Below are 13,484 nucleotides of genomic sequence, written 5' to 3'. Positions count from 1 at the left end.
GGAATGTCCTGGTCGGTCGGTCCAGTGATTTGCAACTTGGAATGTCCCAGTCGTTCGGCAGATTGGTGCAGTGTTTTGCGACTCAGAATCTCGTTGGAAAACTGTAAATAGAAAACAGGGGTTTTTTATTAGATATTAAAATTTAGATATGTTTACCTGATTTATTATGTAAGTTTTGAGTTAGGTGTTATAACTATACCTGCTTAGCTGTAGCTAGAGAAGGGTTGTTTTTTCTTTGCCCCTGAAAATTTACCAATTTTTCTCTTCTCGGATGGGGTTGCTCAGTTGAAAATGAGATTTCGTTAGAGAGATGTGAACAACAGGCACAAATTTTACATTCCCACTGCCACAGTACATTGACTACGTTGAAAGCCCCGATATATCCTCACCGGGTTGAGTGAACTGAAGGTGATGGATAGGTGCCAAACTCCTGCTGCCAACAGCAATAACCAGACCAGTCCATTCTCCTTCGACATTAATTTAATTTATTGGAATTTTAATGCAGAGAAGAAGGTACATGCACAGTTCTTTTTATTAATCTTTTGCAGGAACTGCATGTAGTGGAGCCATGAAAATTAAATTAGACAGTGCCGAGCCGGGCCGTATGTTGTAAAAGTCTAAGAACCAATCTCTGAAAAAACAAAAAGTTGAGAGGTTATGTCTGGTGCATGGCTCGTCGAGTGAAGAAAGTTGTGTTTTACTTTTTTTTTTTTTTATTTACGTGGAGTATCCGGGCCAGCTTACGCACGGCCCACTGAATACCCTGCAAACCCAGTAGACATGTAAGGCACCTTATGGATGACAGACGTGCACGCCAAGACTCGAATCCAGGTGCAGTGAAAAGAGACAAGCCCCTTTCACCACTAGGCCTCTATTGATCAATTTATTGATCGAGATCAAATATTGTACCTAATATCGCAGGACCCACGTCAAGAATAGATCATGTGCCTCCAATCAGTTGTTGCTGAGAATTGCAGACTGGGCACTAAAGCTTGAAACGTAGAGTTATTCAACTCGATTTGATTAGACGAGTTGAAGTTTTTTAATTTAAACTAATTTTAATACTGTCCCACTAAATTCTAATGAGCTGATAGATCAATCCATGCTTTACTTGAAATTACCTGAAGCCATGGTATTTTCACTAGGGAATATGCGAGGAGGCCACAAGGGAGACAATATAATATTTTGGTGAACATCATTGAAACAAAAACTAAAATTAAATCCTAGCATTTGTGTCTTCAAGTTGCTGCTGAGCTAGTACATGTCATTTTCTATCATTTTCAATTTCCTAGATTTCTATCCATGGTAGATTATCTAAATGTACTTTTGCACATACTTATATGGTGAGAATGGATTTTTTAAACCAAGTTTTGTAGCGAGTGCTATGGTAAGATATACCCATCCCAATCGATTGCATACTCTCCCCTTGTATTTATCTTTTGTTTTGGCTTCCTTGATCAATTTCATTTCTACATGTTTAGGACGGTGTCTGTTTAATAATATTCTCGTGACTCTGTCGCACTCTCATTTCCTGATAGTTGTCTCGTGGACCACAAGCTTAGATTTTTATAGTTTTTCCAAAGCTCAATGATGCATCTCCCCCCAATATCTTCCTTGTTCTGACCCTTTCCTGCATTGATAGAGAGAATGCCCTTTCTGCTTGTCAATTGTCGAGCACTCAAAGCTCCTCATTCATGGAATATATAGAGAAGAAACCGAATCCCTTTATGTCTACATCAACAAATAAATCCCTATAGATTTCTCTTTCACCAGGAATAAAACTTCTGCCTGACGTAGAATACATATAAAATAATGGTTTGAACTCCATACCTAATTCCCTCTTGACAATTCTTGTTATGTTAATTATAATGATTCTCATTTAACAATATTGTTAGAACAAAATGAATATGAAAATGATATGTCGAGTATTATTATTAGGGATAGAAGTCGCCTTTTCTGTTTGGAAATGGTTTCGTTCTAGCCAGAATGTTTTGTCCAAATCCATACGGGCCATTGGAGAAAACAACAAAGTAATGAATACATTTCTTTTTTATGGGTCCAAGTTAAAAAGAAAAATATTTCTTCGAAGAAGAAAGAAATTGGTTGTTATGATGTTGTTCTCGTACTAAAAGACCTACCGGCCACGATCAAAGCTTTGCGATAAGGTTGAAAATGTGCTAGGAATTTAGTGACTTTGAGAGAACTTGAAGAGGTCGGTCTTGTCGGCTATTTCTTGGGGTTTGGGGTTCGTTCTCTTCAAGTCTCGAGTTTGAACCATCCTGCCAGCAAAAAATTATTGGGACCACGGGCTGCAAGGTGCAAATCAACCATGTGGAAAGGCTGGTTTTCAGGTCATGGAAATGTCTGCTTCTGGGTAGAAAAATATAAATAATTTTTAAAATCATATTTATAGTTATTTTTTAAAATATTTTTTATTTTAATATATATTAAAAAATTATTTTTTAAAATGTATTTCTAGCACTAGCATATAAAACTATCCAAAACACAAAAAAATTAATTCAAAAAAAAATATTTTAAAATTTTTAAAAGTATCTTTAAAACTAGTGTCAAATAATTATTTTACCTAATAGTTTAAACTGTAGATGAGGTCCTGTATAAATTTATTTTATCTTGTATTTAATTTTTATCAAATAAATAAAGATAGCGAGATTTGAATTCGTGATCACTTGATCATTAAGATTATGATATTATGTAAAATAACTATTTTAATCTAATAATTAAAATTATTAGACGTGATCACTTGATTATTAAGATTCTGATATTATATAAAATAACCATTTTAATCTAATAATTAAAATTATTAGATAAAATTATAAAATATAATTTATATTATTTTATAATTATTAGACTAATTCAAGATATCCTGTGTTTTTGAAGAAAAAAAACTTTGAGAGAAAAACGAGCAGAAAAGTTCAATTGAGAAAGCCTAATAACACATGACAGGATCACATTTTGCAGATTGCAACCAAGTGGAACCTGGAAAGGAGGTTGCAGTAAAATAAGAGACGAAAGATGAATAGTAAAAGATAGAAATTAAATTATTCAAACAAAGATAGGGACTAGGGATATAAGACATTCCTGGAATCTGATTTTAGAATGAAAAATTAGGCGGTAGCTGGTGTGATACAGTTGGGATGGCATTGTCAAGTTCTAATACTGGCAATATACAGAACAAGAATAGTTTATGGTTGGTAACAATGTCCAGACATCATGTTCCATCTATTCAATCAATTCTATATTTCCTAAACTCGGCTTGATTGGTCGATCAATTTGAAAATTCTCGACTTCAAACCTGGTCTAGAAAAGGTTTTAAGATGAAATGGTTTTGTTAATAATTTGAAAACATGATAATGATAAGAAATATGTTTTAAAAAAATTTAATTTTTTATTAAAAATTATTTTTTATATATTTTAGATCGTTTTAATATATCAATCTCAAAAATAATTTTAAATAAATAAATAAAATTATTTTGATATATTTCCGGAAAAAAAACACTTTAAAACCCAACCACAATTATATTAATCAAATTCAATACTATAAATTAACTTGGTTAAACTTGGTTTCAATCCAATTAAGTTAATATTAAAAAAAATTAAAAAATTAAAACTGGCTTTGTGCCTCTTGTAAAGCTAAAGAGGATCAGAAATATTCGGGTTTTAATATTGGACCGACTCTATGGCCATCCTTTACAGTAAACCTAGATGATCCAGTGGGAACTCACAAATATAGCATAGGGGTGTTTGATACTGAAAAGAGTCTAGTTTTTTTAATACAAAAAATGATTTCAAAAGCCCAATGAAATTTAGCCCAGTATAAAATGGACCCTCGTTCGGATCCATCAATTCCAAGACACGTCAGAGGCCCAATGGTTCCCATGAACAGCAAAAAAAACTCACAAACGTCCACGTACCCTTGTTTTATATATTTTTTAATAAAGGAAGCAGATTTAGAAAAGTTATTTCCCTGCCTTGTAAAAAAATCCCATGCTTCGTTGCTGACCTTGTTTTAGTAATTGTCTCTGCTTAAAGCTTAATTATAAAATCATGGCTATATCTACGAGTTAACTTAGAATCTAAACCAATTTAATTTTTTTTTAAAAATTAATCTGATAAAAAACTCGAACCTATTTAAATTTTCATTGATTATTTATTAAAAATATTTAAAAAATAATTTTTTTAAATAAGTTAACCTAACTTATAATTTAGACTTTATACGATATTAAATCTTAAAACCATGTTAAAAAGACACGCAGTGGTCAATGGAGATGGATTTATAAATAATCTCAATTTCCATATATTTAACAAAGCTCGAGTAAATTTTTAAGTAAAAGCTAGAGAGAATTATTAACAGGAGATCGAGATTGGTCTCACCTTGGGAACACATATTTTAAAAGTTTTTAAAAAATTATTTTTTATTAATTTTAAATTAATATATTTTTAGTATTTTAAATTATTTTAATATGTTAATATAAAAAATAATTTTTAAAAAATAAAAAAATTATTGATATATATTTTAATATGAAAAATTATTTAAAAAACAACCACAATTACACTCCCAAATATTAACTCAATAAATTTTTAAATTTAGAGTTTGAATTAGACAAATATTTAATTAAATTAAGTAAGATATTGATACAACAAAACTCAAATAATTCAAGCAAATTTGTACTTAATTTTTGTTACATTTTAAACTCAATCGGCCAACTCAAGAAAAAAAAAAACTATTTTAATAAAAATAATTAATCTCTATTGACCTGTAACTCGTGTTTACTCGATATGGCACTTTTTTTATAGTTGGTCTCCGGGCCGGACGACTATGGTTCTGAGAAGAAAAATATAAGCCCAAGACTGGTCGAATTAATTGCTCAAATGGCCCAACACGCAGGTCCTTTATTCCTTCCTCACTCTTATCTCTATCTCTGCTTTAACCAAGCCCAGCTCTGAGTGGTATTTCCGTGAATTACTTGTTCTTCCTCCTCTGTTCCAAATTTCTCTCTTCTTCGATTCACTTTGGATCTCTCACTTCTCTTCCGAGACGAAGAGAGACGGAGAGAAGTTAACAGCGAGATGACGTTGTTTCACTTCTTCAACTGCGCGATTCTCACCTTCGGCCCCCACGCCGTCTATTACTCAGCCACTCCTTTGTACCCCTCTCTCTGAAAAGAACCTTCCTAAATTCGAATAATCTTCTTCCTGAAAAACCCATTATAGTTTCTGTTTTTTTTATTAATTTTTGTTGAAATTTAATGTTTGCAGGTCCGAGTATGACACGCTCGGTACCTCTATCAAAGCTGCTCTTGTTTATCTCGGAACTGCTCTAGTTAAGGTTTGTAGAGTTACTTGGTATCTGTAATTTCTTGAATTATTTTTATTTTTATTTTATGAATTTAAGGTTGGTGTCTTTTATCTTAGATTCTTGTATGTATGTTGGCAGCTGGTTTGCTTGGCAACGTTTCTTAAGGTGTCCGAGAATGATAGCTTTGATCCGTATCAGGTTCTTTACATAGCTTTATTTTTAACATTTTTGAAGTTGAGATGGAGTAAATTATATTTTTTTTGTATTAGCTGAGTTTTGATGTATATATAAGAAGGCCAGACGGTGTTAGAGTGGAAATAAAATGATTATATGTCGACCCTTGCATTTTATATGGTTAGATATGAAAACCCTTCTGTAAACAAACTTATTGATGAACAAAGAAGAAGTTTTTTGTTGTATTACTATATTCTTTCGCGGCTGTTGATCAAGTTTGGTGTATGAAAAATCAAATGATGTAGAATTTGATTTTTTTTCGCTAGTTTTTTGTTTGAAATTCATCATTTTGTTGAATTTGACTCGTGAGGTGTCTAACGTGTACATGAACCTTCCTTTCGTGCTAGTTCCACTTACTATCAAATGTTCTTCTCTGTTCTGATAACGTGTGCATTCTGATTTGTGAATCACTTGTCACCAACCCCACCTATATGCAGGAACTACTGAAAGCATTGATTGGATTTATAGATGTTGCTGGGCTATACTTTGCCTTGACCCAGTTGACTCACAGGAACATATCTCAAAATCATAAATTTCAAGCTGTTGGACTTGGTGAGTTTGTCCGAGTCATTTCATTTGAATGGCAGCATGTTTTTCCCTAAAACAATTAAGCTGATTTCTAATGTTAAATTGATTGTTAGTTTCTTCTCCATAATCTTACATGAGATTCTTTTATATCATGCTATAGTTTCTTTGAAAATTTATGGCCTCAATTTGTGGTATACTTCTTTAAGGAGAGGGGGGGGGGGGGGGGGGGGGGGGGGGAGTTGTGTTTAGACTGTTTCCTCTTTTTCTTTATGAACATTTTTTGACCCTTTCCTCTCGTTGATCGTAAAACTTGGGAATTTCTTCAAACCACTTTAGGATTTCTTACACAAAAATTTATAAATAAGGGTGTGATATTTATATATGTTGTGCATAGTCATAATCTCTTCTCTTCATGCTTCCTTTAAAAAACGAGTGAATGAAATCATCATTGTCCTTTCCTTTTCGCTTGGCATTGGTTATGCGATCTTAATCCTCATTAACTTAACAACACAATTTCCCCATTTGCAGGGTGGGCTTTTGCTGATTCTGTTTTACATAGACTGGCACCTCTTTGGGTGGGAGCTAGAGGACCAGAATTCACATGGGATTTCATTCTGCAAGGCCTTGAAGCAAATGCAAACCTGGCACGTCTATTTTCTTGTTTATCTCCTTTATTGCTTTTCATATCAGTTGCTGAGATTAGTTCGAAACTTCAAAAGAACAAAAAAAAAAATGGGATTATATGTGTCTGATACTCATTTTGGAATTTTTTCTCTTCAATGAATTTCAGGTGTTGAGTATATCCCTTGCTGCTTTGGGATCTCTGATGTGGCTTCGGAAAAATAAGCCCAAGACTTTGATTCCCATCATATACGCATGCGCAGGAATTGTGGCCACCATGCCATCCATTACAAGGTCAGCTACTCACCTGTTGTTCATAGCGTATGGCCAAAAGGTCATCTGTGCATGTGTGTTTGTTTATTTTTTTACACAATCTAAATTAAAACTTTAAAGCAATTTAGGAATGTGTTAGATTCAATAGTCACCCTACAATTTAAGTGTGTTTGAAATCAGAGAGACTGGATGCCACTAGGTCCATGCATCTAATATTTCTTAAAACCCTTTTAGAAGTCTGATATCCTTTCTCCTTGAAAACTATTTTCTTTTGCAAGTGTAATGAAATTCATCCTATAGTTTCATTACAACCCAAGGATGATTAGCAAAGAAAGCATCATGTGGTTTGTATCTTTATGGTTTCACTCTTGTGCGTCTGGAAGAGCTTAGTTTTTCATCTATTTTGCTAAATTATGGCTTTTGCAGCTACTTGAGAAGAGGATTGGGGTGGCATTTTCCAAAGGTTGTAGGCTTTGAACTGTTCACATCTCTTGTGATGGCTTTTATTAGCTGGCAACTCTTTTCTGCATGTCAGAGACCCTCTTCTTGAGGAAATCCAGTATGTTCTCCAACAGCAGATAGTTGGCTGAAGAAAAGCTCTTGAAGCATATTGAAGGAATTGCTTGATCATATTACTGTCAGTTACCACTGCCAATTTTTGCCCCGGGAGGTTGTGATGTTGCTTTTAAATTGCAGTGTCTTCTATATTAACCTTTAGAAATTACGGAGAAACAATTGACTTCCACTGTGACTCCGTTATCTGCAATCGCAGAAAAAAATTAGCAGCGTTTTTTTATTAGTGATTCAAATACAATGGAACCAGTTGCTGTCTGTATTTTCTTGGGACTTGTTTGTCCGCACATGACTCGAGGAAGGATTGATATTGAAGCCTTGGCATCCATTTATTTCACCAGTTCAATACCATGAAATGGGACTTTAGCCTTCGTTGTTCAGGATGATAACAAAACTTGCATTACTGGGTAATTGATCATCTTTTTTTCTCGGGTAAAGGATGGCATTGATTCACATCTAAATCAAGGTATGCCAGAAGTTTTGAAGCAAATATATTTAGTTATACACTACATGTAAAAGATTGACAAATCAACCAATGTCTAGCGACTCTAGCCGAACATGATTCTTTTGCTAGTTAACTAAACAGAAGACTCACTCATTTTCCTCATACCACGCTTCAACTCGGAGGAGTACAAACCCAACAGCAACCCCAACCAAAACAAGGCCATTCATGATTGCAGCAATCCTGAATATCTCACCCACATCGCCGCATTTAGAGGAGAGTGCGCCTCCATCTCCTCCTTTCCCATTTGATGCTGCTCTCAATGAGCTAATCACCTTTGCAAAGCATTGCTCAGTGGACACAGGCATGTTCAGAGAAAGCACACTGTTATGGGCTTTAAGACCCCCATATGAATTCATGCCCCCCAGGTAAACCACCTTGCTCGTTCTCTTGGGGATCTTGCTGCCAAAATCCACGACTGCACCAGTGATTGTTGCAGGAGTAAAGGCAGTGGCTGTTGTTGCCATGTCTGCAATGAGCACAAGTTAGAGGTTACTTAGATTATGAAACCTTCAAATGAAGTAGAGGGGTTAATGGGATCACCTGTATCCTGGATTGGAAAAGCTTGCAAACAAGAAGAGGAAGGCACAGAAGAAAGTTTTTGTAAAGGGATGATATTGGATAAGGTGAGAAATGATATGATTGGCTGACACATAAATGAGATGAGATATGGGAGCCGACCCAAAAGTGGATCTTCTTTTAGGCTCGAAAGAGACTCTTGAATGGGAAAGCATCTTATTGAAGGGGAAAAGGGAACTAGAGCCGAAAAGACGCAAATACTGATGCTAACGTATGTATTCTGGAGACCATGCAAGCCCATAAAAGACTTCGTGACTTGGCACCTATTTTGTCGAAATAATAGCCCATAATGTGTAATTAATTGTTCGAGACTTGAATGGGCGTAGCCCTTGGCCCCTTTCCCCTAAACCCAGTATATGAACTGGCAACACATAGTGAACGAGGGCAAATGCAGCCCACCATTCTTTCATGGTCAAGCTATTGCGAGAGGTCTCCATTGATACGGCACAAATTCTTCTCGCTTGTGAATTGGAAGTGAAAGATGAGCGTGGCAAGGCTAATCAGGTGGCGTCCTTTCCCTTTCTTCTTCTTTTTTTTTTTTTCCTCGATTACTGGAAAATCTAATGGAAAAGCAAATGAAAGCAAATCCTGAAATTTTATTTAATAATTTAAATTTTTAAATTAAAATAATTTTTTAATATAATATTAAAATTTTAATAATCAAATAATTTTAAATTTAAATCTTATAACTTTTATTTATTTAATAAAAAATTAAATATAAAATAATATAAATCTATATAAATTTACTTATAAAATATTAAAAAATAATATAAATTATATCTGAAATATCCTCTAATAACTTAAACTTTTAAATAAAATAAATTTTTAATAAATCCCCGACATAAACTTAAACTTTTTAAATAAAATAGTTTTTTAATAAATCCCCAGGTCATCAACCCGACATCTTATAAAATATTAAAATATAATATAAATTATATCTGAAACATATCTAATGACTTAAATTTTTAAATAAAATAATTTTTTAATAAATCCCCAGGTCATCAACCCGACATAGATGTAACAGAACAGAAGCAATCTAACTATACACATATGGTCTACATGGATCATGAGAAGAACGAGTGGTCATGGAAAACTAGCAATATGAGTTCTAATAGCCAACTTTAAACTTGACACGTGTTATAGTTTACAATACTACGAAGCTTAGCTAAACATCTACATCAGTCAACAACTCAATTGAAACAAGAATTGAGTAGTTTTCATTCCCAGATAACAGGCGTGAGCTCGCTTCATCCCCTGATTATCCGCAGAAGAAACGTTTGCTAGAGAGCACGGAAGATATTAACATCCAAGACAAAAGAGTTGTTCATTGTGCCACTAGGTTCGAAGAGGCACACATCGAACTCCTGTAAATTGTTATCCAGTGCAAAACTCTTCCACCCAGAAGAAAGACCTCCACTGTTCTTGGATTTATAATATAAGAAGTTGGTGTTCCATGTATTTTCTTTCACACGAAGAATCACAACTTTTTTTTCCAGGGTTCTGAGATGTCTAGTTGACCATGCTGAAGGGATTACCTGAATGAAGCAGATCAGCAAGTATAACAAGTAAGACCAAACTTCAAAGCTTCCAATCAATCCTGACAATGGAAACAATTGACACTTACCTCTGGATAAAAGAAACAGCGACAGGGAGATAAAACAGTGAGAAATTCGAACATGCAATAACTGAAAAAGATATTTGTACCATGTAAAATTTTCTGTATACATGTGTCGGTTTCATAACCACAACGAAGCCCTCGTTGGTTTGTGCTGTTTGTGCTAACCGCAATGCATTGAGTTTGTCTTGCTCTGTTACCATCCTTATACTTGATACACATGCCGTGCCGATAGGTGTATGCTGGACATCTGATTCATTAACAAACCATAACAATTTAAGAGGCAAGGTATCCCATCACTGCACAATTCTATGCATCTAGCAACGCAAAGAAACTTCATTAACGACCATACACTTCACCGCAAAGTCAGTTAATCAATAGGAGTAGCAAACAATGAAGAAAAAAAAGAAAAGGCAAGCAACTTATTTTATTTTTACATTAGTAAGGCAAGCTTAGAAGATGGAAGCTTAGCAAGGTGTTGGATCAACCGGCAATACTTCTTATACCCAGAGCACCAGTAGATTGCTATGCGAACAAGTCTAGTGAGTGCCAAAGGGCAGTGAGCCATTATTCATTCATTATGCGTAGAAACTAGGACTTACCAGGTTTCGTTTCTATTTCCTCGGCAGTAGAAGAAGCTCCTTCATATCTCACTCTCTTCCTAGTTTGGATAGGCTTACTAAACTTGATTTCCCTCCGAGTCTTTTTGTTAATAGCTTTTGAGACAACACTGTTTCTTACAGGAGTTTTGTAAATGTAACCATCTGCAGATTTCTCTGGAGTGCCTCCAAGACCATTATGGGGGGAGGCATTAGTAACTTCAACAGAATCTTCTACAGCTTTCCTCTTTGTTTGGACAAAACTGTCGCCTTCTCGGTGCCCACATTTTCTGACAAAATACGATGCTGCTTTCTCACAGAAGCTTTGTCCATCAAAAATTAGAACGTCAAAATATGACTCCCCATTGTACTTAAAGATCAATAAATCCTTTTCCTCCAGAAAATGGTCCTTCACAAATTCTTCCCAACCATGTTTGAAAAACATGGTGTTATCATCTGTAGTCAGTTCAACTTGCCATGTGCTGCCACTAGGACCTTTAAGAGTCACGCTTTCAAGCAGTTTGTTCTTCAAATGATTAGAAAATTTGTCAGGGATCGGCTGCAATTTAAACAAAAATAGGCAATGTGGTCAAACATAATTTAGCATGATGAATAAAAAATGTGTCGGCCATGATCACATACCATTCCATATCCTTGGTGAAAGTTACAAATATTAGTTGTAAAATAACATCACATGAACATTTACGTTTCTACAACTTCAAATTTATTAAGGCCAAAATGGGATAGCCCAAGAATTCAAGTGCTAAAATCTGCGTATGAAGTCTACAAGGAAGCTAAGAAAACAGTCACGGGGGCTAGAGGGAAAAGAATATCCACAACCTGGTTCAATTAAGGGACAGAAGGACTAAGATGTGAATCAGGTTACGCTTATCAACATGCAGGATTACAAGCTTTTGGCAAGGGACCACGAAATCAAGTAAAGGAACCTTTTTTTATGAGTAAAATTTTGTTGCGTTGAGTGCATTATGGCAAGAGCAGACTATGTTGCTCATTTCAAGACTTTCCAACTCATTTTCATGCAAGTATTGCGATACAAAACCAGATAAACCATAAAGTTCTTTTAATAAAGCAAAATACAGAACCATCCCTGAAAGCCTAAAACAAAAAACACAACACGAGATCAGAGAGAACCCCGGAAGGCTAAACCCATAAAAATAAAATGGGATCATAGCAAAGAACACTCACAAGCTGATGATCAAAACCAGCACTGAGAATTTGAAAAAAATGGGTGCACTGGAAATGAGTCCAGTATAGTTCCTCTTCCCAGCTTCTGCAATCTTCACATGTTTCTTCCCCCATTTCTACTTGCTGAACTTACTGCAGTTCTAGAAATTAGAAGTTAACATGAATGAGCTGAACAACGACAGCAATTCAACAACAACAAATCTCCAAAATTAAGAGAGGCAGTAAATTTCTTCATAAGTACTTTCTTTTACTGCATACAAACAACATTGATGGACTTTTTGAGGTTAAACCGACTACTACTGTTTTCCGTGATAAGTGCTTCTGATTACTTTGGGTGAAGGAGGAAAGGAATTACCTTTTCAATAAAAGGAAGGAGGAGGAGAGACACAGAAGGACAGCGAAGGAGACAGTTTTGTTAGAACTTAACTGCGGACAAGAAGTCAGTGCGGAGAGACTTGCAATGAGAAGACAGGGACATGAAACGAAGAGCCAACATGCGTCGCACGCTCGCACCCTTGGGCCTTACTGGACTCTTCGGCTTTTAATAATGCCGTCGCCATCCCCACTAATTCAACATAATAAAATTTAATTGGACATATAATAATGATTCATTATATTTCTATATTTAATTATATAATTTTTAAGGTTATAATATAATAGATAAATTATAATTAGTTAAAGAAAAATAATTAAAATACCTACTTTAATACAACCTGGCTAACATGAAACAAAATCCTAGTGTTTTATAAAGAATAAAGTTTAAGTGGGAAAAAATCAGATTGGATCAAGGTATTATAAATTAGATATATAAATATGATAATAATAACAACTTTTTAATTAATTTTTTCATATGTTTTTAACATTTTTCAAAAAAATAATTTCAGACTTGAAAAACGATGAAAATAAAACTTATCATGTGAAAAAATAGCCATAAATATAGAAGAAGAAAAAAAGAACAAAAGTGGAAGATATTATTTAAAATTTTAGGTAAATAAACCCTAAGTCTAAACCTTGGGCTATATTATTTCTTGTCTTTTATATTTAATTTTTTTCATTTTAAAATATTATAGTTACTATAAATAATATTAATATTAATATTAATTTCAAATCAAGTTATTATCAAACCAAATTGAGATAAATTTATATTTGATCTATGTAATAGGTAAATTAATAAATTCAAATTAGAATCATATTTCATCATAGTCGAATAAGATTTGGTTTAAGATCCATCCATTAATGATCATGCAAGCATTACATGAAAAAAGAAGAAGAAGAAGAAGTTATGTGATGAAGATTAAGATTAATTACGCATGAATCTAATTACAAATTTTTTTATCATAAAAACTAGACAATAAATTTTAAAAAAATACCAAGACCAAAACACTTTTGAATAAGGATCAATTTATAAATGAAAATAAAATGCACGGATTAAACAAC

General features: G+C 34.1%; 3 protein-coding genes across 6 annotated transcripts; 1 reads left to right on the top strand and 2 right to left on the bottom strand.

Annotated features, from left to right (window-relative positions):
• The first annotated feature begins 4,941 nt into the window (after nt 1-4,941).
• Nucleotides 4,942-7,878, top strand: LOC105130185 (transmembrane protein 147-like). Its single transcript, XM_011032579.1, has 7 exons — nt 4,942-5,165; nt 5,278-5,347; nt 5,456-5,515; nt 5,989-6,103; nt 6,608-6,723; nt 6,870-6,994; nt 7,400-7,878. The coding sequence occupies exons 1-7, from the start codon at nt 5,089-5,091 to the stop codon at nt 7,521-7,523; spliced, it is 687 nt and encodes a 228-aa protein (XP_011030881.1). The 5' UTR covers nt 4,942-5,088; the 3' UTR covers nt 7,524-7,878.
• A 68-nt stretch (nt 7,879-7,946) lies between these two features.
• LOC105130182 (uncharacterized) lies at nt 7,947-8,718 on the bottom strand. Its single transcript, XM_011032563.1, has 2 exons — nt 8,592-8,718; nt 7,947-8,517 (listed from the first exon to the last, which is right to left on the bottom strand). The coding sequence occupies exons 1-2, from the start codon at nt 8,701-8,703 to the stop codon at nt 8,138-8,140; spliced, it is 492 nt and encodes a 163-aa protein (XP_011030865.1). The 5' UTR covers nt 8,704-8,718; the 3' UTR covers nt 7,947-8,137.
• Nucleotides 8,719-9,645: 927 nt separating this feature from the next.
• LOC105130157 (B3 domain-containing protein REM16-like) lies at nt 9,646-12,489 on the bottom strand. Of its 4 annotated transcripts, none has more exons than XM_011032544.1 (5): nt 12,403-12,489; nt 12,048-12,187; nt 10,845-11,400; nt 10,332-10,492; nt 9,646-10,162 (listed from the first exon to the last, which is right to left on the bottom strand). In XM_011032544.1, the coding sequence occupies exons 2-5, from the start codon at nt 12,159-12,161 to the stop codon at nt 9,908-9,910; spliced, it is 1,086 nt and encodes a 361-aa protein (XP_011030846.1). In that variant the 5' UTR covers nt 12,162-12,187; nt 12,403-12,489; the 3' UTR covers nt 9,646-9,907. The 4 variants fall into 4 exon arrangements, with proteins under 4 accessions (XP_011030846.1, XP_011030853.1, XP_011030837.1 ...); XM_011032551.1 differs by having other exon boundaries at nt 12,048-12,179; nt 12,403-12,479; XM_011032535.1 differs by lacking the exon at nt 12,403-12,489 and having other exon boundaries at nt 9,646-9,849; nt 9,888-10,162; nt 12,048-12,310.
• Between the last annotated feature and the right edge of the window lie 995 nt (nt 12,490-13,484).

Source organism: Populus euphratica, unplaced genomic scaffold, assembly GCF_000495115.2.
Source record: "Populus euphratica unplaced genomic scaffold, PopEup_1.0 scaffold2.1, whole genome shotgun sequence".
Lineage (NCBI taxonomy): Eukaryota > Viridiplantae > Streptophyta > Magnoliopsida > Malpighiales > Salicaceae > Populus > Populus euphratica.
This window is presented reverse-complemented; position numbering and strand designations above follow the sequence as displayed.

Excerpts from the sequence above, each read along its gene's own strand:
- LOC105130185 (XM_011032579.1), top strand. The coding sequence starts at position 5,089 with ATGACGTTGTTTCACTTCTTCAACTGCGCGATTCTCACCTTCGGCCCC. Across the intron at positions 5,348-5,455 it reads TCGGAACTGCTCTAGTTAAG|CTGGTTTGCTTGGCAACGTT; the intron begins GTTTGTAGAGTT and ends GTATGTTGGCAG. Across the intron at positions 6,724-6,869 it reads TTGAAGCAAATGCAAACCTG|GTGTTGAGTATATCCCTTGC; the intron begins GCACGTCTATTT and ends AATGAATTTCAG.
- LOC105130182 (XM_011032563.1), bottom strand. The coding sequence starts at position 8,703 with ATGTGTCAGCCAATCATATCATTTCTCACCTTATCCAATATCATCCCT. Across the intron at positions 8,518-8,591 it reads TTTTCCAATCCAGGATACAG|ACATGGCAACAACAGCCACT; the intron begins GTGATCCCATTA and ends TGCTCATTGCAG.
- LOC105130157 (XM_011032544.1), bottom strand. The coding sequence starts at position 12,161 with ATGGGGGAAGAAACATGTGAAGATTGCAGAAGCTGGGAAGAGGAACTA. Across the intron at positions 11,401-12,047 it reads CTGGTTTTGATCATCAGCTT|CCGATCCCTGACAAATTTTC; the intron begins GTGAGTGTTCTT and ends TTTAAATTGCAG. Across the intron at positions 10,493-10,844 it reads GGAAATAGAAACGAAACCTG|ATGTCCAGCATACACCTATC; the intron begins GTAAGTCCTAGT and ends TTAATGAATCAG.